At 41.4% G+C, this 26,234-nt stretch overlaps 1 protein-coding gene across 2 annotated transcripts; it reads right to left on the bottom strand.

The window, feature by feature from the left end:
• Window positions 1-5,844: 5,844 nt before the first annotated feature.
• On the bottom strand, window positions 5,845-15,886 carry AICDA (activation induced cytidine deaminase). 2 transcript variants are annotated; one of them, XM_010376717.1, is made up of 5 exons: window positions 15,756-15,886; window positions 9,596-9,743; window positions 7,946-8,216; window positions 7,528-7,643; window positions 5,845-7,039 (listed from the first exon to the last, which is right to left on the bottom strand). In XM_010376717.1, exons 1-5 carry the CDS (start codon window positions 15,761-15,763, stop codon window positions 6,986-6,988), a joined length of 597 nt encoding a protein of 198 aa, XP_010375019.1. In that variant the 5' UTR covers window positions 15,764-15,886; the 3' UTR covers window positions 5,845-6,985. The 2 variants fall into 2 exon arrangements, with proteins under 2 accessions (XP_010375019.1, XP_010375020.1); XM_010376718.1 differs by having other exon boundaries at window positions 7,528-7,613.
• Between the last annotated feature and the right edge of the window lie 10,348 nt (window positions 15,887-26,234).

The raw sequence follows: 26,234 nt of genomic DNA, 5'->3' as shown, positions 1-26,234 counted from the left end.
TTCCCCTATACTTCCTCGTACCTATTTCTCGCCCTCTGCCTCAGGATAAGTGAACAGCTGCCTCCAGTTTATTATCCCCAGAAGCTTTGCAGAGCCTTCTGACCTTTCAAAAGGCCTGCTTCTTTCCTTATAGCTTCTTTCACCACTCTGACCTATCCCATGCAACAGAGCAAGATTCAGACTCAAAAAAATAATACTTTTGTTTTTAAAAGTATAATCTCTATCTTGGGTTGCTCCAATATTAAAGAAGAAGTGAAAGTGGTTGTCATTTAATGCAAAAAATTAGATTTGTAAGTCATATAACACAATTTTAAAGTTTGAAATAGGACCGGGCATGGTGGCTCACACCTGTAATCCCAGCACTTTGGGAGGCCAAGGCGGGTGGATCACTTGAGGTCAGGAGTTCAAGACCAGCCTAGCCAACATGGCGAAACCTTGTGTCTACCAAAAATACAAAAATTAGCCAGGCATGGTGGTGCATGCCTGTAATCCCAGCTACTCAGGAGGCTAAGGCAAGAGAATTGCTTGACCAGCCTGGGAGTCAGAGGTTGCAGTGAGCCAAGATCATGCTACTGCACTCTAGCCTGAGCAACAGAGCAAGCCTCCATCTCAAAAAAGAAAAAAAAAAGTTTGAAATAAAGGCTTAACATTCCAAAATACTATGAATAATGCTTTCTGTGATGAAAAGTTCCCCAGCTTTCTTTTTTCTTTTTTCTTTTTTTTTTTTTTTTTGAGCTGGAGTTTTGCTCTTGTTGCCCAGGCTGGAGTATAGTGGCACGATCTCGGCTCACTACAACCTCCACCTCCTGGGTTCAAGCGATTCTCCTGCCTCAACCTCCCAAGTAGCTGGGACTACAGGCGCCCACCACCAAGCCCAGCTAATCTTTGTATTTTTAGTAGGGACAGGGTTTCACCGTATTGGCCAGGCCAGTCTCGAACTCCTGACCTCAGGTGATCCACCCACCTCAGCCTGTCAAAGTGCTGGGATTACAGGTGTGAGCCACTGTGCTTGGCTGCCAACTTTCATTTTAAAACTTCATATAATATTTTATCCATGTATATGGATTGCCAAAGCTTATTGAAGGCAGAGACTTTTTTTAATTAAAAGCTTTCTTCATATAGCTTCATGATGTCACAATGTTATGCACATAGTACAGTTAATCAACAAACATTTGGAAGAATAAGTAAATAAATAAACTCTATTTCTCATGAAATCTTAAAAATAATTATTGTCGGCTGAGCACGGTGGCTCATGCCTATAATCCCAGCACTTTGGGAGGCCAAGGTGGGTGAATCACTTGAGGTCAGGAGTTCGAAACCAGTCTGGCCAACATGGCTAAACCCCGTCTCTATGAAAAATACAAAAAATTAGCAGGGTGTTGTGGTATACGCCTGTAGTTCCAGCTACTCAGGAGGCTGAGGCAGGAGAATCACTTGAACCCAGGAAGCAGAGGTTGCAGTGAGCTAAGATCATGCCACTGCACTCCAGCCTAGGCGACAGAGTAAGACTCTATCTCAAAAAAAAAAAAAGAAAAGAAAAGAAAGAAAAGAAAAGTCATACTGATTTTTAAAAAATGTATATAATTCTACTATCTAACTCCAGGCTATTTTCATCACCCTTAAAAGAAAAATCTCATACCCATTAAGTAGACACTCCTCATTTCCCCTCCCTCCAGTCCATGACAACCACAAATCTTTCTGTCTCTACGGATTTTCCTATTCTGGACATTTTATATGAACTGAATCATACAATGAGTGACTTTTTGTGTCTAAATTCTTTCACACAGCACAATGTTTGCAAGGTTTATCCATGTTGTAGCATGTATCAGCACTTCATTCATTTTTATGGCTGAATAAAATTACATTGTATAGATATACCACCTTTTGTTTATCTATTCATTAGTTGATGGTATGTCTACTTTTTGGCCATTATGAATATGTTTTTTTGAACATTCCTGTACAAGTTTTAGTTTAAACACATGTCTCTAATTCTCTTAGATATATACCCAGGAGTTGAATTGCTGGGTCATATGGTAATTCTATGTTTAACTTTAGAGGAACTGCCAAACTGTTTTCCACAACTGCTGCACCATTTTATATTTTCACCAGCCAATATATGAGGGTTCCAATTTCTAAAACTACTCCTTATTGGGTTTGTTTGTTTGTTTGTTTATCGCCACCCTCGTGGGTATAAAATAGTATTTCTTTGTGGTTTTAATTTGCATGTCCCTAGTGACTAATGATATTGAGTATCTTTTCATGTGCTTATGGACTATTTGTAAATATTTGAAGAAATGTCTACTTAAGTCTTTTAAGTGGCAATTTGGCCATTTTTAATGAGGTTGTTTGTCTTTTTTTGTTGAATTATAAGAGTTTTCTTCTCTCTCTCTTTTCTTTTTTTTTGAGGCAGAATATTGCTCTGTCACCCAGGATAGAGTGCAGTGGTGTGAACATGGCTCACTGTAGCCTCGGCTTGTTGGGCTCAAGAGATCATCTGCCTCTGCTCTGCCTTCCATGTATCTGAGACCACAGGCTCACAGCACCTGTCCACCTAATTTTTTAAAATTTTTTGTAGAGATTGGGTCTCACCATGTTTCCCAGGCTAGTCTTGAACTCCTGGGCTCAAGCAATCCTCCCTCCTCAGCCTCCCAAAGTGCTGGGATTACAGACGTTAGCCACCATGTCCAACCTAAGAGTTCTTTAGATGTTCTGGATACTAGACTCTTGAGTAGAAAAAATATACAAACTGTTTTTCCCTCCGTTCTCATACCACAGCAACAATCAACACAGAAGACTTCTGTAATCAATGCAAGCAATCTATTCTGCAGCAGACACAAGCCGGTTATCCTCCAGTTCAATTCAGACACTATCTACCTGGACAGTTTCAGATCCCACAGTTGAGGGTTCAGTCCCACAAGATTATCCCCACCCTCCCACCAGTCACAAGTCCAGACCTCTGGAACTTCTGACCGGTTACTTCAAGTTGGGATTCCCATGACCTTCGTTGGGTTTGATTAATTCATTAGGACTGCCCACAGAACTCAGGGAAATACTTATGTTTACTGGTTTATTACAAAGGATAATGACACAAATAAACAGCCAGATGAAGAGATACATAGGGCAAGGTCTAGAAGGGTCCTGAGCACAGAAGCTTCTGTACCCGCCGAGTTGTGGTACACCACTCTCCCACAACACAGATGAGTTTGGATTTTTTTGTTTTTGTTTTTGTATTTTTCTGTAGACCTGCACTGTAGACATGGATGAGTTTTTGTTTACCTTCTTGTGTTTAGCTCTCTGAAAGCTCCCTAAACCCTGTCCTCTTGGGCTTTATGGAGACTTTGTTGGATAGGCATAACTGAAGCATGGACAACCATGTAAAATTGTGATTAGAAAAAAGGGTATGATCAAGGCGGGCCACAGTGGCTCAAGTCTGTAATCCCAGCACCTTGGGAGGCCAAGGCAGGCAAATCACCCAAGGTCAGGAGTTCAAGACCAGCTTGACCAATATGGTGAAACCCCATCGCTACTAAAAATACAAAAATTAGCCAGGCATGGTGGCAGGCGCCTGTAGTCCCAACTACTTGGGAGGCTGAGGCAGTAGAATTGCTTGAGCCCAGAAGGCGGAGGTTGCAGTGAGCTGAGATTGCGCCACTGCGCACCAGCCTGGGTGACAGAGCTAGACTCTGTCTCAAAAAAGAAAAAGAATAAAAGGTATGATCTAATGCTAATAGACTGGGGAAACCCAGCAAGGCCTGTCTGTTCAGATTCTTCTTGGCCTCTCTGTGCAGCATTCCTTCACCCAAGATATGGGCAGGACCCTATCTGGAATGAGGGTCTCATGATCTACAATCCAACAAGATAGGTCAGTTTTTTGTTTGTTTGTTTTTTGTTTTTGAGACAGCCTCCTGAGTAGCTGGGACTACAGATGTTTGCTACCATGCCTGGCCATGTTTTGTAGAGATGGGGTCTCACTGTGTTGCCCAGGCTGGTCTTGAACTCCAAGGCTCAGGCCACCCGCCCACCTCGGCCTCCCATAATGCTGGGATTACAGGCATGAGCCATCATGCCCAGTCAGATTATTTCTTTATAGCCAGTGTTTATATGGAAAAGAGGGAGAATTAGTGTAGTATTTTTAGGTTTTATGACTGGTTTGGGGGAAAGGAGGTGCTGGTTTCTTTGACTGCCTTGTGGAAGAGAGATTCTAGTTTTTATGGATGGCCTCAGGGAAGAATGAGGGGCCAGAGACAGGACGGCAGGAAAAGGTCGGAGAGAGAGTTTTGCTTCTGAGGTCTAAACCATCCAACCTTATAACATGACTGTAACAAGGGTGAGGGGGGTTATAAGCCAGGAACTATGGACAAAAACCAACATATATCATCATATCACAGCCCTTATTAGATATATGATTTGCAAGTGTTTTCTAGTACTTCTGTGGGTTGTCTTTTCACTTTCTTACTAAGTATCCTTTGATTCACAAAGATTTTTAATTTTGATGAAGTCCAACTTATTTATTTTTGTCTTTGGTTACTTGTGCTTTTGGTGTCATAGTTAAGGAACTGTTGCCTAATCTAAAGTCATACAAATTTTTACCTATATTTCTCTCTAAGGGTTTATAATTTAGGCTCTAATATTTAGGTATTTGATAAGTCTTTAGTTAATTTTTATATATGGTGTGTAGTAGAGACTCAAATTCATTCCTTTGCATGTAATATCCAATTAGCTCAGCACCATTTGTTGAGATCATTTTTTCTCTAATGAATGGTACTTACACCCTTGTGAGAAATTAGTTGACTACAGATGTATGGGATAACTTCTGGACTCTCAAGTTTATCCCATCATACTGATTTTTTATTTTAACTTAATATAAATCACTTTTGTATTATTGCACTTGGTATTTTATCTTCAAAACTTCCAAAGTTATTTATCATTTATTTAATTGATTGAAAGTGAGCCAGAAGCAAATTTGCTGTCATAAAAGTTTACTAAAAATCAAGAGAAGCGGCTTCATAGCACCATTACTTCAATGTTACAATTACATACATTGTTATTAGAATCATTTCTAAAGTTATAAATTTATAAAGCTTTGGGAATCCATTTCAATATATCAGAAAAGGAAATCACGTTAATAAAAATATCATTAGACACAAAATAATATAAAATATAAATGAATACATGAAGTAACAATTTTTAATATTTAACTCTTTTACAAACTTATGTACAATAAGATTAAAATAAGACAGCTGTGTATACAAGTTTTCCTACGGATCTTCACTGCAAGGGTTGCTAGGTAATAACTGCACAGGGATATAGTTATTCTGAATGTTTTTCTCACTCTCAAAGCCAGTTGTTAGGGACAAATAGACACCAAATAGAGACAAATAGGGATCCCTTATTGGCTCCTTACATTTTGTTGGATAAAGCACAATTTCCTTGCAATGCTTTCCCATCCTTCTCTCCCAAATATTATTCTCTTTCTCTCTCTCTCTCTCTCTTTTTTTTTTTTTTTTTTGCCTTTCTTTCTTTTTTTTTAATACAGAGTCTTGCTCTTGACACCCAGGCTGGAGTGCAATGGCACGATCTCGGCTCACTGTGACCTCCACCTCCTGGGTTCAAGCGATTCTCCTGCCTCAGCCTCCCAAGTAGCTGGGATTACAGGCACCTGCTACCATGCCTGGCTAATTTTTGTAGTTTTAGTAGAGACGGGGTTTTGCCATGTTGGCCAAGCTGGTCTCAAATTCCTGACCACAGGTGATCCACGTGGCTCGGCCTCCCAAAGTGCTGGGATTACAGGCATGAGCCACCACGCCCGGCCCTCTCTCTCTATTTTTGTTGTTGTTGTTGTTGTTGTTGTTTCTTTTTTGAAGAGACAAGGTCTTGCTATGTTGCCCGGGCTGGCCTTGAACACCTGTCTTCAAGTCATCCTCCCTCCTCAATCTCCCAAGCAGCTAGAACTATAAGCGTGTGCTTTATCATTCGCGGCTTTATAGTTCTGTTTTGTCACAACTCTCTTATATAGTTAATATACCTTTGGGAGAAGCATCACACACATACAAAAAGTAGCAAACCTTGACCTGATTGGCATTTCTGAGATTAAGAGACCCAGGAGAGCCAATAGATTTTCCTCTTCCCAACATTCAAGGAACTTCCTTCCAATTGTTTGCTAATAATGATATATGAAGTTTGTGGGTGTTTCTAAATTAGGGACTTCCTTAAAAGAGTTTGTGTTTCCAGAAGATTTGCTACATCAACCATCAACCCATTATTAGGGTGTCTTGTTCACAGTTCTCCTGCCCATTTTAAGATCCTTTATTAAAATAGCTTGAAGGTGACCATGCATGGTCCATACCTCCATCCCCACCCATAACAATCTTCTTTTATACAAACATAAAAACATGCTTCTGCTGATTAAAACATACAGCACATGATTGGATATTAATGCTTTGGAGAGATGGTTTGGGATCACAATCACCCAGATACTCTCATTAGGAGGTTCTATAGATCATGGTCTGATGGAGGAGTTTGTGTTACTTGAAAGTAAACATCAAGGGAAAAGAATAGAAAAATCTATCACTAACACCATTGTTAACTCAAATGAATCAAATAATAAAGGATGTTGATATAAAAACTTTTGATCCTCTCACCATGCTTTCTAGGATCTACCTTCTGCTCTCATCCCGCCTAAAAGTCATAGAAAAGCGTTGACACTTTAGGATGCTCCCAGGTCCTGCAGTTCTGTTATTCCCAGTAGGGGACAATGTTGCATTCAAAACTGCACCAATTGCAGCATGTCCCTGGTCAGGTCTGTGTTCCTTCTCTATTTTCAAGACATAGATCTTTTTAAAGAGTCGTATATAAATATTTTTTCTCTAAACTCTAAGAAAATGAGAGTTGAAGAAGAAAAACAGAGAAGACTTGAAGGATTGTTTTTTATCCACTGTCTTCAGCAGAGATATTTCATCGTGTGTGACATTCCTGGAAGTTGCTATCAAAGTCCCAAGGTACGAAATGCATCTCGTAAGTCATCAACCTCATACAGCGGCTGTAGAGAAAGAGAGAGGCAAATTGAGTGAATGGCTTCAAAACTGGGTTGGAGGTTTGGTGGGGCCGGAGAGGCTTCTAAACTGAGTGGATGGCTTTCTAACATTTTGGAAGAAAGTCAGTTGGGAAAGAGTTTTTGGGGGTTTTTGTTTTGTTTTGTTTTGTTTTGTTGTTTTTTTTTTTTTTTTTTAAAAAAAAAAAAAAAGGAGAAAAGAATTCTGACCAGGAAGGAAACACAACCCTCGGGAGAGACGGAAATTTAAAAATGTGAAACAACAAAAGAAAGAAAAGGGAAGGAAAAGGAACCTTTAGCAGAGGGCTCTGAATGGTGAAAGAGCAGAAGAAAAAGCTGATGTGGAGAAGCAATCAAGTTTTCATCAGATGAAAACTGAGAGTGACTAAACAATAAGAAAATATAAGAAATATACGAAGCTCCAAAAAAAACTACAGAGAAAGAAAGGAAATTTAAAAAGCAAGGAAGCCCCTTACCAAAAGGATGCGCCGAAGCTGTCTGGAGAGACGAACTGAATTTTCATGCAACCCTTCCCAGGCTTTGAAAGTTCTTTCACGATTTTCTACAAAAGTATTCCAGCAGTAAAAATAATCTTTAAAAAAAACAAAAGAAAGAAAGAAAAAAAAAAGGCGGGGATATGGTAGTAGAAGATAGTTCGGGTTCCAAATCCAGGGGAAAGAAAGCAACCTGGCCCCATTTTCTCATTTCCTCAGGGCCTTGGCTCTGAGCCATTTACTCTTTTCTCTACTTGTAACCTTTAATTTCGGCTCCAAAGGTGAACCGGAATCCCCGCCCACTTCTTCCCCTCGTGCTTCCCCACTGACTCATTCGTTCTGCATCGCAATCCCGAATGCAGGCTGCTGCACTGCGCCTGCGCGGAAGGCCCTTTCGCACCTTTGAAGGTCATGATGGCTATTTGCACCCCGGCGCGGTGCAACCGCCTCAGCCCCTCAGGCTCAGCCTTGCGGTCCTCGCAGAAGTAGAGGCGCGCGGTGAAGATCCTCAGACTGAGGTTGGGGTTCCCTCGCAGAAAGTCGGCCACATGTCGGGCACAGTCGTAGCAGGGGCTCCAGGAGGTGAACCAGGTGACGCGGTAGCACCTGCCAGGGTCTAGGTCCCAGTCCGAGATGTAGCGGAGGAAGAGCAATTCCACGTGGCAGCCGGACTGGGGAGACAGAGAAGACCCCGCTAAAATTCACTGACTTTTATTGCAGCTCTGGTAGCCTTAGTCATTGTCTCCTGCAATGATCTTTGGGGATGCTAGGAGCTACTGTCCTTGTGTTACAGAGAGGCTAGGCAACTTGCTCAGAAAAGCACACCAGTAGGTAGAGCTGAACCCTTGGCTGCACTAGTCCTGCAGAGTGAAGGAAGGCTATGGGTTTTTGCGGAATGAGGAAGATGAAGTGCTCTGAGTTTGGAGGAAGCAGTGTCACACTACCTCACGGAAGATTTAATTTGTGTTTATGAAGTTGCTTTTTACACCTTTTGAGAAGGAAAATGGCGGAAGTGCCTGTTGATGTAACATTGTGGAAATATACCTGGACCACTAGGTGGAGGTAGGACAGTTTATGAGGACCAGGTGAGAGGATCTGAAAAGCGGAAATAGATTTTGGTAAAGCAGACAGATGGGTGTTGTAAGAGAAGTACTAGGCACTGCCACGAAAAGTAAATTAAAGTGCTTGGTAAAATCAAAGCCTTCTGAAATAGAATGTGTCATGTCACCAGATAGGAAGCAGACTGGCATGTACCCAATACAAACGTAGGCAAAGAAAATTGCATGGTAATATAACCATCAACTAATGAGCCAGATGATGACCTTCCACCCCAGGGATGCTTCCCCGAGATTCCGCCAAGTCCAGACGTCACAGCATGTTAGGAGAAAGGAGATACCCACGGGCAGAAGTTTATGTAAACCCATCTGGATTTTGGTGAAAGAGTCTCTTGGAAATGTAATTCTCTCGGGTAGCTGAAAGATCAGTTTAATTAATCAATCGGCCGAGGCTTCTCTTGAGTTTTCTGGGGATCACCATGTTGAATGTGTTCACTGGTCTATGATCCATGTGAACAGGAGGGAAAAGAGATCATTTGGAAAATAGAATTGAGCCACTGTTAATTTTTTCCCAAATTCTTCTTCCTTAATCTTCAAAAATGCTTAAGACACAATTTGTTTTTCACATTTAAAATTTCTGCTTGAACAAGCTGATAATAGTCTCCCAAATAAAAATGATTTTAGCTTAATTAATCTCAAAGGCAATTCAGATGCTGAGGAAAGTGGGTAAAAAGTTTGGGAGCAGTTGTTCTTGGCATTGAAGGAAAGTGTGGCATTAGGGTGCCCAGCATTACTGGGGAAGAATTAAATCACATATTTTGGGCCACGTCTCATATGAGTGCATGGACATGGAAAAAGAAAGAAAAAAAGGATTTGAGGAATGTAATAGAGACACGAGTGCCAAAAAAGGATGGAAGTAATAGCATCAGCAGGTGGCTCTAAAAGCACTTACAGTTGACCATTAAACTGCTTGCAAAGCTGACTTTAATTGATACCTTATTGCGAAGATGACCAAAGTCCAGTGAAAAGGAAGTAGCACTGTCCCGCCTCTTCACTACATAGCACAGGTAGGTCTCATGCCGACCCTTAGCCCAGCGGACATTTTTGAAGTGGTAAAGAAACTTCCTCCGGTTCATCAAGAGGCTGTGGGTGAGAGGAGGGAGAGAAAATGCAAGAGTACAGTTTATTATCTGATCACTCTGCATTTTCCTTCAGCTTTTTAAAGGAGTCGTTACTTGGGCTAAACCAAAGAAGATACTCTGGCTTCCTCTGCTGGATGCCTGAGCCCTACTGAGCCCTATTGAGCCTGGAATCCATCATAAACTCCTTTTCCTGCTTATATTTAAGGCCAATTGAGAGATACTCATCAAGGACCCCAAACCCTTACCCACAAAACAGTCACCTCCTGCCACTGTCTCCTAGATGCTGATGACTTGGAATTACAATTAAATTTGTTCTTCAACAAGAAAACAAAACAAAAAATAAAAAACTTGTTCCTCAGTCCCATAATTATATTTTCAGATTTCCCCTCCAGTCTTTACCTAAGTGTCCAACTTGTACCTTAAACTGAAAATGATCAAAACAATATTCCTCAACTGCCCCCTGTCCTAAACTGCCTCTCCTTCTGACTTTGCCACCTCAGGTAAGCAGGTTAGCAGCCTGCAACCATCCTTGACTCATTTCTTCTTCCTCGGTCCTTATATTTAATTAATCATCTAAATGTGCTGATTCAAACCCCCCAATATATCTTGAATTTGTACCTTCTCTGTCTGCTGTTCTCTGCTTCGGTCCAAGCCCCCATTTTCTTCCTCTTTATCTGTTGTGCTGGCCTTTTAACTGGTCTCTCTACCTCCAGTCCCTCCAAAATAACATTCTCACACTGTCACCACCATGATCTCACAAAAACCCAGGTGCACCATGCCATTCCCATGCTGAAGAGCCCCTGATGGTTCTCTTCTGCCCGCAGAATAAACTCCAAACTCTTTAATGTGGTGTTTAGGCCACTTTTTACAGTTGGACCCCAATCTAAATTTCTTTTTTTTATTTTTTTGAGATAAGGTCTCACTTTGTCGCCCAGGCTGAAGTGCACTGGCATGATCTTGGCTTATTGTAGCCTCGACCTCCCAGGCTCAGGCAAGTCTCCCAGGCTCAGCAGATCCTCCCACCTCAGCCTCCTGTGTAGCTGGGATTACAGGCACCCACCACTGTGCCCAGGTAACGTTTGTATTTTTAGTAGAGATGGTGTTTCACCATCTTGGCCAGACTGGCCTTGAACTCCTGACTTCAGGTGATCTGCTCACCTTGGCCTCCCAAAGTGCTGGGATTACAGGCGTGAGCCACTCCACCGGCCTATTTTTTAATGTATAAAAGTAATACCTGGCTGGGCGCAGTGGCTCACACCTGTTTTTTAATGTATAAGAGCAATACTTGGCTGGGCATGGTGGCTCACACCTGTAATCCCAGCACTTTGGGAGGCCGAGGCAGGTGGATCACCTGAAGTCAGGAGTTCGAGACCAGCCTGGCCAACATGGTGAAACCCCATTTCTACTAAAAATACAAGCATTAGCCAAGTGTGGTGGCAGGCGCCTGTAATCCCAGCTACCCAGGAGGCTGAGGCGACAGAATTGCTTGAACCCAGGAGGCGGAGCTTGCAATTAGCTACGGTCACGCCATTCCACTCCAGTGTGGGCAACAAGACCAAAACTCCACCTCAAAAAAAAAAAAGAAAGACTAATATTTGATCATTGTCAAACTTGAATACTTGAATACTATGGAAAAATAGAAGAACTCTAAATTTTAAAATATTAAAGATTTTTAAAATCTCGAATATCATAGTGTCTAATGATAATTAGACATAGTGTCTAATGACAATGACTGTGAAGATTCTTGTGTTTATTCCTCTAGTCTTTCTACAGGCACATATTTACATAATTTGGATTATACTGATTGCATGTGTGATTTTGTACTCTGCTGCTTTTTTTTTTTTTTTTTTTTTTTTTTGAGACGGAGTCTTGCTCTGTCGCCCAGGCTGGAATGCAGTGGCTGGATCTCAGCTCACTGCAAGCTCCGCCTCCCGGGTTTACGCCATTCTCCTGCCTCAGCCTCCCGAGTAGCTGGGACTACAGGCGCCCGCCACCTCGCCCGGCTAGTTTTTTGTATTTTTAGTAGAGACGGGGTTTCACCGGGTTAGCCAGGATGGTCTCGAACTCCTGACCTCGTGATCCGCCCGTCTCGGCCTCCCAAAGTTCTGGGATTACAGGCTTGAGCCACCGCGCCCGGCTCTGCTGCTTTTTTAACTAGGCAAAATAATCTAAATATCTTGCTATGCTGTTCCCACATAATGACTGATTTCTCCTCCTCTTTGTTTTCTGGCTCCTAGCACAGTGTCTTGCATATCATAAGCACTAACTTGAATAGCATTTGTGGAAATAACTCTGGTAACCCAAGTTTCTTTAAAGAAATCAAGAGTCCCCATTGCAGCTGCAAACAGCAACACAAGCTGTACAGCATGGTTGATATGAAAGCACAGTGGTGTCTGGATTTTGTCCCTAGTCTTTTCCAGAAATGCATTTATCCAATTTGTGGAGCTAGTGCTGTCACCTAATGGTATGGGGGCAGAAGTGCAGAGAATTTGCGAAGTAAAGGGCTCAGAAATTTGAATAACGTTTGCTGGCAAGAGAATTGAAACTTTTCTTACTCATTGTTTTTTCTTACATTGAGGTATAATTTACATACAGTAAACTTCAACCATTTAAGACGCATAATTCTACGAATATTTTTGGGTGTAAACACCCCAAGCTGCTACCACAGTCAGGATACAGAACCCGAATCACCACCTTCACCCCACCAGGGCTTCTTCCTCCCCCTTTGCAGTCCTTCCCCTCCCCACAGGGCAACCACTGATTTGCTTTCTTTTTTTCCTCTTTTTATGGAGAGTGGAGTTTCACTGTGTTGCCCAGGCTGGTCTTAAACTCCTGAGTTCTAGCAGTCCTCCCACTTGGCCTCTCAAAGTGCTGGGATTATAAGCGTATGCCTGCCCTGATTTGCTTTCTGTAACTATAAGTTACTTTCATTTTCTAGAATTTCGTAGAGCATACATTATCTCCTCCTTCATGTCTGACTTCTTTCATTTAGCATCATGACTTTGGGATTCATCCCAAAGTACCTTCTTCCTTTGTATTGCAGGGTGGTATTCTATTGCATGGATATAGCACATGTTGTTCATTTGTTCACTTAGTGGTGGATATTTGGATAGTCTCTACTTCGGGGTTTTGTGAATAAAGGTACTATGAATATTCATGTACCAGTCTTTGTGTGGGTATACATTGAGAATTGATACTTTAGTACTGTAGTGCCGGTGATAGACCCTGACGTTAAAAGTTAAATACCAAAATATCAGCCTAACTAAGGAGACCACCTAGGACAACAGCTCTTTGTAGTTGTTTCCATTTATTTTTCATTTCTCCTATTATTTTTTTGAGGCAAGGTCTAGTCCTGTCACCCAGGCTGGAGTGCAGTGGCGCAAGCATTGCTCAGTGCAGGCTTGACCTCCTGGGCTCCAGATTCTCCTGCCTCGGCCCCCTAGTAGCTGGGACCACACGCACATGCCACCATGTCCAGCTAACTTTTGTATTTTTTTATAGAAACAGGGTTTTGCCATGTTGCTCAGGCTGCCTGGGCTCAAGCGATCCACTCACCTCCGCCTCCCAAAGTGCTGGGATTACAGGGGTGAGCAACCACACCCAGCCATCTGTTTCAATTTAAATGTCTCCCCCCACATACATGAAGCGTATTGGAAAGCACTTTAAACCTTAGGCAGCAAACTGGCTTTATTACCAGTATACACATTATATAAGGTAAAAATTAGCCATATTATTTTAAAATTAAAAATGCATATTTTGATCTAAATGGATACTAGGCCAGATACAGTGTCTCATGACTGTATCCCAACACTTTGGGAGGACAAGGCAGGAGGATTGCTTGAGCCCAGGAGTTCAAGACTGCAGATAAGCTATGATTGCACCACTGCACTCCAGCCTGGGTAACAGGGTGAGATTGTCTTTAAAAAAATAAAAAACATAAGAAACATAAAATGAATACTAAAAAAGATACAATAATAATTAGCTTTATTTTAAAAGGATAATAATTATTATGGTAGTTACCATAGTACCAACCACCTTTACTATTACTGTATTAGCATATAATAACCCTTTGTATATATAAGCTCAACACATAATAGGTGCTTAATAAGTACAGAAGAAAAGAAAAGCAATTCTCTCTTTGAGACCCAGAGTTAATTAAGCATCATCTCTTACCAATAAATCCCTTTTATATTTAACTTACCCTCCTGAGCTGTATAGATGAGAAAGGCAAAGGAAACGACATCTTTTTACATGCACCTTGGTTGATGGGGTGTGTGTGTGTAGAGGGAGATAGAGAGAGAGCCTTATCATAAGGAAGAAAAAGTGTCCTGGAAGTATAGATAAGAAGGATGTGGCACAGATAATGGACTTCGGGTGGATTTTTGGGTCCTACTGTACATGAAAATGCAATAGGCCTGCACTGTTTCTGTCACATGTTACCAGTCAGAGCGAAATGAATTGCATGATCCTAACCTGCTAGTTTACTTTGTCGATCCATTACTTCCCTTCTCTGGTTAGGGGCCTGTTTCCAGCTCCCTGTTCTGGTCATTTCTCTCCTGGGTAGGAAGGACTTTGCCGAAGGAGTGTTTCAAGCCTGCAGGCTGACAGCTGCTCTGGACAGCTGTGCTCCCTGAAGCAGAACCCTAGCTGCATCCCCAGCCATGCAAACCAGAAACAAGCGGGTTAAAAATAATCCTGACCAAGTCATTTTGCCATCACTAATGAGCGCCACAGATACTCTCCTCTTTAATGATGATATTCATCGCTCTTTCGTCCTGTTGAATTTCATCTTTTCTCCTTTTCTGTCTTTCTCTGAATATCAACTGCTGATTTTACGTTTGCTTTGCATTTTACTTTGAACAAGTATTTCCAATGGACCCTTCACAGGGACCTATACCTCAGACTTGTTTTCAAAATCTCAGTGTAAACTGAGGAGACATTTGATATTGTTTGCCCTCAAGAAAATTTTCTGAAGGATATTAAATCCTCCATTAAAAATCTTTATGCTGTATATTGAATGTGATGGCTCATGTCTGTAATTCCAGCATTTTAGGAGGCCCAGGCAGGAGGACTGCTTGAGGCCAGGACTTAGAGACCAGCCTGGGCTGGTCTAAGACCCTGTCTCTACAAAAAAATATATTTTTAAAAAATCTTTATTCTGTAATGCAAGTTCTTTATAAAGGAATTAAATTGAGGTAAAGTATAAGAATTAGGCATTATTCTCATACATTCATAGTAATCATAAATGTAGGAATAGAGTAAGTTCTATGATATTAACTGATCAAAAACTGCAAATAAAAACATTGTGAGGACCTTAACCAAATTCACACGTGAGAGGTAAGTTAAGCTATGTCTGAGCAAATGGAAAGATTAGTTAATGGTAAAAGTGCCATTAACTGCCTAACAATTAGTCCTTTAACATTAAATAACTTGCTTGAATGAATTTTTCTCCTTGTAATGGACATAATCAAAGTGACTTTCAAGCAATTAATTTAGAATGTTTGGCATTTCTAAAATTACAAATTGTCTTACTATAGCTAAATTATTTCAGTAACATCTCCCCAGGAAAGTGTGTCTTCAAGTTGTTTTATTGTTGAATATGTACAAAATTATTACAAAAATTAACACTATCATTTTTAGTACAGTACTGCTATTACCTTTTCATGATTTGAGTCTCTAAAGATTTGCTATGTTAATATTATTACCATAAATTAGTTTCAACCATGGTACAAATCTCAGGACGAATCAGTACATTGTACACACTACTTCTTCTGCCACATGAAAAAGAGAGAAATCGAGAGAAGTCTGAAACAGAAAGAATTGGGCTGACAGCATATAAGATCTGAATAGAAGAAAGGGAGACAGATCAAAAAAACATATATGCATATTGATCACGCTGATCTTATCAGTCAGACAGTTATATGAGAGAAAGGGATAGCTACCAGTCTCATTACTCAGATTTGCTCTGAGAGGAAGGCCAGTGCAATCACCCACAAGGAGACTACCTCTTTACCTGTCCATAGCGGTGTCCAGAGTGTGTTTCTTGGTTCCCTGAAAGTCTCAGGCCAGAAAAATCTTGCTTCAATTAATGATGGTTCTCTGCCTCAGTCTGACAGTGCATTGGCCCCTCACATTCAAATTTGAGCTTGCCCTTTTGGGCTCCTCCCCTGACAGAGTCACCCCCACTAGGTACCCCAACGGCCTTGCTCCTGATTTGGATCCAGTGAAGATGGGTGGGTGGGGCTGTCATAGGCAGAGTCACACAGGTTAAACGATTGAGGGCAGCTCTGCTTAATGTTTAGGTTCCTTTAGGGCTGCTGCTCTGAAAGTCCAATCCATGCTCCATAGCTAGCAAAGATCAGGAGGCAGTAGCAGTAGACACTTAAATTATAATCATGATAACACAAAATAAAAGCACAATGATAATAGTAATATTTATGTAAATACCTTAAAGAGCATTTAAATAGCTTCTTGTGGTGTTGTGTTAAAGAGCACTTAAAAAGCCTCTATTCCCCCATAGTCCCACAATATCTCTGAATTCAGTAGAGACAGCCACTAACAGTTCCTGCTTTGCAGTTAAGCAAATGAACTCAGTTATACAGAATTTAGAACACAAAAATTTTCCCTCCCAAACCGTGGATTTTTTTCTTTCTGATTGCATTACAAGAATTGCTTGAAGACTAGATATTTACACCAAAGAATGATTTTTGCATGAGCCATCCTTTTTAGAAAAAAAAAAAAAAAAAATCCTTAATTTGGAGTCGGAAGCAGCAGCAGTCCCCCAAAATACAAAAATGCTTATTTCACCAGACAGAATCAGTGTCTAATTGACTACATTGAATTTGGAAAACAGGCTAAGATCTTCAAATAAAAGACTTTAATTTTGTGCTCTCATAGAACTTGGTCTATTAAAGATTTTATTTCTCTCTCCTACTGTAGCCCATATGCATTCTATTTATTCACTGAGTGGATACTTAATGGCTACTGTGTGATGGAAACTATGCCAAGTGCTAGGGATGCAATGGTAAGCAATGCAGGGTCTCTGCTTGCTTCCTGACTCAAGGTTTTGATACCATCTATACCTTGATGATTTTCAAATCAATAGCGCTAGGTTGGACCATGTATTTGTCTGTTCCCACACTGCTGATAAAGACATGCCTGAGACTGGGTAATGTATGAAGGAAAGAGGTTTAATTGACTCACAGTTCCACATGGCTGGGGAGGCCTCACAATCATGGCAGAAGAGCAAGGGACATCTTACATGGTGGTAGGCAAGAGAGAGCTCATGCAGGGGAACTCCCTTTATAAAACCATCAGATCTTGTGAGCCGTATTCACAATCACGAGAACAGCATGGAAAAGACCCATCCCCGTGATTCGTCTGCCTCCCATTGGGTCCCTCCCATGACAAGTGGGAAGTGTGGGAACTACAATTCAAGATGAGATTTGGGTGGTGACACAGCCAAATCTATCAGACCGCTTCCTTCAACTCAAGACAAGGGTGTCCAGCTTTCCTCTCAGAATCTCCATTTGGATGGCTGAGCACCTCCAGCCTGTCTAAAACAGAGCCCCTCTTCTCTGCCTTACCTGCACTTCTTGCCATCTTTCCCATCTCAATAAACAGCAGTATTCTTCCAATGGCTTGGCAAAACCTGGGCAGAGTGTCTCTCAACTCCCCTCTTTCTTTTAAATTCCATGCACACTCCATTAGCAAATCCTGTTATCTCTGCTTCCAGCATATATTCACAAACTGATCACTTCTCACCACCTCCAGGTCCAAGCAAACTGGATTATTACATTTTGCCTCCCAACTGGCCTTTCTGCCTTCCCCTTGTTCGACTATAGTCTGATCTCCACACAGCAACTAGAGTATTCATTCTGGAACATTTAAGGTCCTGTCACTCCCCTGTCATAACCCTCCATGGATTCCCATTCTCTCAATATAGGCCAGCAGCCTGAGATGGCCCACAAGCCCCGCTACCATCTGCTCTGCTTCACCCCTCTGGCTGCATCTGCCTCCACTCTCTCCCTTGCTCACACAAAGAGCACACACTCCTTTCTCTGCCCTTGAGGGTCCCTCTGCTGAAAAGTTATTTTTTTGTGTATGGTTGTGGCTTACACCGTCATATATTTCACGTCCTTATTCAAATACTCTCTGGTATTTGAGATTTGTCCTAGTTACCATATCTAAAATATCAACAAAATCTCACCATTCTGACACTCCCTTGCCCCCATCCCCTAAATTATTTTTCCCTTTAGTACTTATCACTTAAAATACACTCCTCAGTAAACTAAAGACAAGTAAAATAATCTGTTTAAATTATTTTTTAATTAGCCATGAGATTCGAAATAATAATTAATGATAATCATTTCTAATAATTATATAATTATAATCATTACTATTTTGAGGCAGAGTCTCTCTGTGTCACCCAGGCTGGAATACAGTGGCATGAACACGGCTTACTGCAGGCCTTGACCTCCTGGGCTCAAGTGATACTTCTGCCTCAGCGTCCCAGGAGCTGAGACTACAGGCATGTGCCACCACACTCAGCTCATTTTTGTATTTTTCTTTAGAGATGGGGCCTTTCCATGTTGACCAGGCTGGTCCTGAACTCCTGGGCTCAAGTGATCTGCCCTCCTCAGTCTTCCGAAGTGCTGGGATTACAGGTGTGAGCCACTGCACCTGGCTTTGTCTGAATTACTATTGCTGAAAAAATTCCTCAGGGCACCAGCAAGATAGTAGACGGTAAGTTGCCTTTGGCACTCTCAGTTCTATAGGACAGTTGATCAAGGAGCAGAATGGAGACTCCAAATTCATCTGCAGTGTCCACTGGAAGGTGCAGGCGTTTGAAATCTGATCCCTTTAAGTTGTATCCTCAGATGTGAGTTGGGCTTTTATCATATTTTCACCCATTTGTCAAGAGAATAACACACAGGTACACACAATTGGGTTGTTTTATTGTTTTAAATAAAAATGGCATAGATTTAAGGTGCATAACATGGTGTTTTGATATTCATAATGAAAGGATTACTACAGTCAAGCTAATTAACTTATCCCTCTCCTCACATAGTAACCTTGTATGTGCAAGTGTGTGTGATTACCGCACCTGAAATCTACTGTCTTAGAAAATTTCCAGTATACAATTTTTTCTTTTTGAGACAGAGTCTCACTCTGTTACCCAAGCTGGTGTGCAGTGGCACAATCTTGGTTCACTGCAGCCTTGACCTCCTGGGCTCAAACAGTCCTCCCACCTCAGCCTCCCGAGTAGCTGAGACCACAGGTGCACACCACCACACTGGGCTACTTTTTTTAAAAATTTTTTTTGTACAGAGAGGGTCTCACTATGTTACTCATTTGGGTCTTCAACTCCTGGGCTCAAACAATCCTCCCATCTCAGCCAAAGTGCTGTGATTACAGGTGTGAAACACTGGCCTGGTCCAATACAGTATTTTTTAACTACAGTCATCATGCTGTGCAATAGACCTCTAGACTTATTAATTCTGTATAACTGCAACTTTGTACCATTTGAGCAACATCTTCCCATTTTCCCTACCTCCCCATGCCTAGTAACCACCATTTTACTTTCTTTCTTTTTTTTTTTTTTTTGAGACGGAGTCTCTGTTGGCCAGGCTAGAGTGCAATTGTGAGATCTCGGCTCACTGCAACCTCCACCTCCAAGTTCAAACGATTCTCCTGCCTCAGCCTCCCGATTAGCTGGAATTTCAAACATGCACCACCACACCCAGCTAATTTTTGTATTTTTAGTAGAGACAGGGGTTTCACCATGTTGCCCAGGCTGGTCTCAAACTCCTGACCTCAAGTGATCCACCCACCTCGGCCTCCTAAAGCGCTGAGATTACAGGCGTGAGCCACTGTGGCTGGCTCACCATTTTACTTTCTGCTTCTATGTATTCAGCTTTTTAGGATTACACATATAAGTGAGATTATGCAGTATTTTTCTTTCTGTGTCTGACTTATTTCACCAAGCATAATGTCCTTCAGATTTATCAATGTTGTTGCAAATGGCAAGATCTCCTTTTTTAAGGTGGAATAATAATATATATATATATATATATATATATATATATATATATATATCACAATATATATATATATATATATCACATTTTCTTGATCCATTCATCTGTCAACAGACCCTTATGTTGTCTCCGTATCTTGGCTATTGTGAATAGTGCAAGAGTGGACATGGGAGATATCTCTTCAAGGCACTGATTTCATTTTCTTTGGGTATTTACCCAGAAGCAGGATTACTCAATATGGTAGTTCTGTATTACAATTTTTGAGGATCGCATAGTAGTTCTATTTTTAGGTTTTTTTTGAGAAACATCCATACTGTTCCCTATTAACGGCTGTGCCAACTTACATTCCCACCAACAGTGTACAAAGGCTCCTTTTGCTCCACGTTCTCACCAACACATGTTTTCTTTTGTCTTTCTGGTAACAGCCATCCTAACATGTGTGAGGTTATGAGATAGGAAAAAATAAAAATGTAAAATGCGAAACCAAAAGTATATAATAGGGGCCGGGCACGGTGGCTCACGCCTGTAATCCCAGCACTTTGGGAGGCCGAGGCAGGCGGATCACCTGAGGTCAGGAGTTCGACATCAGCTTGGACAACATAGTGAAACCCCGTCTCTACTAAAAAAAAAAAAAAAAAATAGCCAGGTATGATGGCAGGCAACTGTAATCCCAGCTACTCGGGAGGCTGAGGCAGGAGAATTGCTTGAACCCGGGAGGTGGAGGTTGCAGTGAGCAGAGATTGTGCCACTGCACTCCAGCCTGGGCGACAGAGTGAGACTGCGTCTTAAAAAAAAAAAAAAAAAAGATGTGTGATAGGAAAAACTGACATTTTTTTCTTCCACATTCACACACCACTCAACACAGCCCTTCTGACACCAGATGTGTGCCGGTCTTTTCCCAAACACCAAGCAGTTTTCCAGGGGACACCAATTGGGTGTTCTATAATTTAATTCAGTTCTGGCACTATCTACCTAGAGATAGCATCAGACCTCACACAGATGGTGGGTCTGTGCCACAAGATGGCCCCCACTTCCGATGCCAATCTCAAATTTCAGGTTGTGACCTGTACTTCTGATCAACCGGCTTAGGGGTTCCTACAACCCACGCCTTGGGTTCCATTAATTTGATAAGCTGGCTTAACAAACTTAGGGAAACACTTACTTAACTTTTGCCAGTTTATTATGTTAATGAAGCATATGATAAAGCATACAGGCCAGGTGTGGTGGCTCATGCCTGTAATCCCAGCACTCCAGAAGGCTAAGGTAAGTGGATCACTTCAGACCAGGAGTTCGAGACCAGCCTGGCCAGCATGATGAAACTTCCATCTCTACTAAAAAAACACAAAAATTAGTTGGGCATGGTGGCTCACACCTATAGTCCCAGCTACTCAGGAGGCTGAGGCATGAGAATCGCTTGAACTCAGGAGGCAGAGGTTGCAGTCAGCTGAGATCGCACCACTGTACTCCAGCCTGGGTGACAGAGTGAGATTCTGTCTCAAAAAAACAAAAGATACATATGAACAGCCAGATGAAAGTACAGAGGGTAAGAACGGGAGGGGTCTGAGCTTCCTTCCCCTGGACTTGGGGTGTGCCACCCTCCTGCTACACAGATATATTTACCAACTCAGAAGCTCTTTGAACTCCATAGTTCAGGGATTTTTATGGAGACTTGATCATGTAGGCACGATTAATTATTAACTCTATTCCCAGCCCCTCTCTTCTCTCAGGAGAATGGGGAGTGGGGCTGAAAATTCTAAGCTTCTAGTCATTACCTGGTCTTTCTGGGGACTGGCACCTCTCCTAGAGCCTATCAGGAGTCATATCATTAGAACAAAATATACTCCTGTCATCCAGAAATTCCAAGCTGTTCAAAAGCTCTGTGTCAGATGCTCTTATCACTCAGGAAATTCTCAGAGCTTTAGGAACTCTGGGCCACGAACCAGGGGCAGAGACCAAATATATATTATTCTTATTCTTTCACAGAGATGATATCTCATTGTGATTTTGATTTATATTTCCCTCATGATTACATTTTCACACACTTGGACAATTGTATGTCTTCTTTTGAGAAATGTCTATTCAGGTCCTTTGTCCATTTTTAATTGGGTTATTTAGGTGAGAATAAATATGATTTAAAAGCTGTTTGTGGACCAGGCGCGATGGCTCACGCCTGTAATCTCAGCACTTTGGGAGGCTGAGGTGGGCGGATCACTTGAGGTCAGGAGTTCAAGACCAGCCTGGCCAACATGGTGAAACGTCGTCTCTACTAAACATACAAAAATTAGCTGGGCATGGTGGCGCGTACCTGTAATCCCAGCTACATGAGAGGCTGAGGCAGAATTGCTTGAACCCAGGGGGCAGAGGTTGCAGTAAGCCGAGATCACACCATTATACTCCAGCCTGGACGACAAGAGTGAAACTCCATCTCAAAACAATTTTAAAAAGCTGTTGGATCCCCAGAAACACTGTAAGCCTTGAGAGAGATGTGACTGTATTCTGAGTCACATATGGTTGCAACATCTGCTTCTCAAGTTATAGACTAACCCACTTCCTTATTTTTCTTGTACTGTATAGTAACTAGAGAAAATTAAATGACGTCAAGGACAAAAACCTCCTGCCTTGTTAATTAATGACCCTTATTGTAGATTAACTTCTCCTTTGTTGTCTTGCTTTGCTTAGATCAGATGACAGAAAACATATGACTATTATACCCCCTGCAAAAGATGCTATATGTACCCTTCCCAAAAAGAAACACTGCCTATAATCAATCAAATTGTTATAGCTGTGCACCAACCTTGTATGAAAAATGTTGTAATTATGCATAAACTCCTGTGTCTCTACCTGTATAAATGATACTTTAACTTTCTTAGTTCGGAACACTGACTCCATTTCCTTGGAGCTGGTGTTCTTTTTTTTTTTTTTTTTTTTTTTTTTTTTTTTTTTTTTTTTTTTTTTTTTTTTTTTTTTTTTTTTTGAGACGGAGTCTTGCTCTGCCGCCCAGGTTGGAGTGCAGTGGCCGGCTCTCAGCTCACTGCAAGCTCCGCCTCCCGGGTTCACGCCATTCTCCTGTCTCAGCCTCCCGAGTAGCTGGGACTACAGGCGCCCGCCTCGTCGCCCGGCTAGTTTTTTTTTGTATTTTTTAGTAGAGACGGGGTTTCACCGTATTAGCCAGGATGGTCTCGATCTCCTGACCTCGTGATCCGCCCGTCTCGGCCTCCCAAAGTGCTGGGATTACAGGCTTGAGCCACCGCGCCCGGCGGAGCTGGTGTTCTTAATGGACTATCTTCCAACTTTGTCCTTGAATAAACTTTATTTAAATTAGATTCTGACCCTTTTGATTATTTTAGGTTGACATTTTTGTTTTGGTACTAAGTTGTATGAATTCCTTATATATTTTGGATATTAAATCCCTGTTCACCTTTTTTTTTTTTTTCTTTTTGAAACAGTGTCTCGCACTGTCACCCGTCCAGTGATGCAATCATAGCTCACTGCAGCCTTGACCTCCCAGGCTCAAGCAATCCTCCTGCCTCAGCCTCCTGATTTGCTGGGACTACAGACACAAGCCACCATGCCCAGATGATTTTTATACTTTTTTTGTAGAGATAGAAGCCTCACTTTGTTGCCCAGGCTGGCCTTAAACTCCTTGGTTCAAGTGATCCTCCTGCCTCAGCTTCCCAAAGTGCTGGAATTATATGCATTAGCCACTGCACCTGGCTGGACATTAACCCCTTCATCAAATATATCATTAGCAACCATTTTCTTCTAACCTATAGGTCGCCTTTTCATTTTGATGACTGATTTCTTTGCTGTGCAGAAGCTTTTCGGTTTGATTTAGTCCTGCTTTTCACTTTTGCTTTTGTTGCCTATTCTTTCGGTGTCATAGCCAAAAACATCATTGCCAAGGCCAATGTCAAAAAGCTGCCCATTCCCACCCCCATTTTCTTCCAATAGTTTTACGGTTTTAGGCCTTATTTAAGTCCTTAATTCATTTTAGTTGATTTTGCTGTATGGTGTAAGATAAGGGACCAATTTCATTCTTTTGCATGTGGATATCAGTTTTCTAGCACAATTTATTGAAGAGACTATCCTTTCCCCACTGTGTATTCTTGGTGCCCCTGTTGAAAATCAGTTGACCTGCTGGGTGTGGTGGCTCATGCCTGTATTTCCAACAGTTTGGGAGGCCAGGGTGGGTGGATCACGAGGTCAGGAGTTCAAGACCAGCTTGGCCAACATGGTGAAACCCCATCTGTACTAAAAGCACAAAAATTAGTCAGCCATGGTGGCTCACACCTGTAATCCCAGCTACTTGTGAGGCTGAGGCAGGAGAATTGCTTGAACCTGGGAGGTGCAGGTTACAGTGAGCTGAGATCATGCCACTGCACTCCGGGACAGGCAACAGAGACTCTGTCTCAAACACGCACACACGCACATGCACACACACAAAGAAAATTAGTTGACTTTGCATGCTGGAGTTTATTAGGGATTTTCTATTCTCTTACATTAGTCTACATGTCTGTTTTTATGCCAGTACCATACAGTTTTGACTACCATAGTTTTGTGATATAATTTGAAATCAGAAAGTATGCTGCCTGTAACTTTGTTCTTCTTTCTCAAGATTGATTTGTGTATTCAGGGTCTTTTGTTCCATACAAATTTTAGAATTGTTTATTTCTTTGAAAAATGGAATTTTGATAAGAATTGTGTTTAATCATTTATTCTCTATGTCCCTTTATTTAGTATAAACTTTTTTTTTTTTTTTTTTTTTGAAGGAGTGGAGTGCAGGCTGGAGTGCAGTGGCATGATCATGGCTCACTACAGCCTCGATTTCCTGGGCTCAGGTGATCCTCCCACCTCAGCCTCCTAAGTAGCTGGGACTACAGGTATGTGCCACCATGCCCAGCTAATTTTTGTATTTTTTGTAGAGATGGGGTTTTCCCATGCTGCTCAGGCTGGTCTCGAACTCCTGGGTTCATGTGATCCGTCTGCCTCGGCCTCCCAAAGTGTTGGAACTATAGGCGTGAGCCACTGTGCCATGCCAGTATAGACATTTTAACAATATTAACTCTTCTAATCCATGAACACAGGATATCTTTCCACTTATTTGTCGTCGTCTTCAATTTCTTTCATCAATGTTTTATAAGTTTCAGTGTGTATATCTGTCATGTCCTTGGTTAAATTTATTCCTAACTATTGTATTATTTTTGATGCTGTCATAAAGGAAATTATTTTCTTGATTTCCTTTTTGGGAAGATCTTTGTTATCATAAATAAATGCAACTAATTTTTGTATGTTGGTTTTTTAATCCTGCAACTTTACTGAATTTATTAGTTCTAATCTTTTTTTGTGTGTGGACTCTTTAGTTTTCTACATACCGAATTATGTCATTTACAAAGAAAAATAATTTTACTTCATCCTCTCAAATTGGATGCCTCTTATTTTTCTTGTGTGATTGTTCTTGCTAGCACTTCCAGCATTATGTTGAAAAGAAGTGGCAACAGTGGGCATCCTTGCTTTGTCCCAGATCTTAGAGGAAAAGTTTTCAGCTTTTCCATTAATTTTGATGTTAGCTGTGTGCTTTTCATCAATGGCGTTATTGTGCTGAGGAATTTCCTTCTATACCTATTTTGATGAATTTTTTTCTACCATGAATGAGTGTTGAAGTTTGTCAAATGCTTCTACATCTTTTGACATGATCATGTGGTTTTTAATAGCACATTGATTGATTTGTATGTGTTAAACCACTCCAAAGGATAAATCCCACTTGGTCATGGTGTAGAATCTTTTTGATGTGTTGTTGAATTTGGTTTGCTACTATTTTATTGAGGATTTTTGTATCTATCACATATTTCTTCCTTCCTTCCTTCCTTCCTTCCTTCCTTTCTTCCTTTCTCCTTCTTTCCTTCCTTCCTTCCTCCTTCCCTTCCTTCCTTCCTCCCTCCCTCTCTTCCTTCCTTCCTTCCTTCCTTCCTTCTTTCTTTCTTTCTTTCTTTCTTTCTTTCTTTCTTTCTTTCTTTCTTTCTTTCTCTCTTTCTCTCTTTCTCTCTTTCTCTCTTTCTCTTTCTTTCTCTCCTCTCTTCTCTCTCTTCTTTCCTTCTATTTCCCTTACTTCCTTTCCCTCTCCTTCCCTTCCTTCTCCTTCCTTCCATTCCTTCCTTCCTTCCCTTCTTCCCTTTCTTTCCCTTTTCTTTCCTTTCTTTCCTTTTCTTTCCTTTCTTTCCTTTCTTTCCTTTCTTTCCTTTCTTTCCTTTCTTCCTTTCTTTCCTTTCTTCCTTTCTTTCCTTTCTTTCCCTTCTTCCTTCTTCCTTCTTTTCCTTCTTTTTCTTTCTTTCTTTCTTTCTTTCTTTCTTTTTCTTTCTTTCTTCTTTAACTGAGTCTTGCTCTGTCACCCAGGCTGGAGTGCAGTGGTGCCATCTCAGCTCACTGCAACCTCTACCTCCTGGGTTCAAGTACAT

This window comes from Rhinopithecus roxellana, chromosome 10, assembly GCF_007565055.1.
Source record: "Rhinopithecus roxellana isolate Shanxi Qingling chromosome 10, ASM756505v1, whole genome shotgun sequence".
Taxonomy (NCBI): domain Eukaryota; kingdom Metazoa; phylum Chordata; class Mammalia; order Primates; family Cercopithecidae; genus Rhinopithecus; species Rhinopithecus roxellana.
Note: the sequence above shows the minus strand (reverse complement) of the source record. Positions and strands in the feature narration are given on the sequence as shown.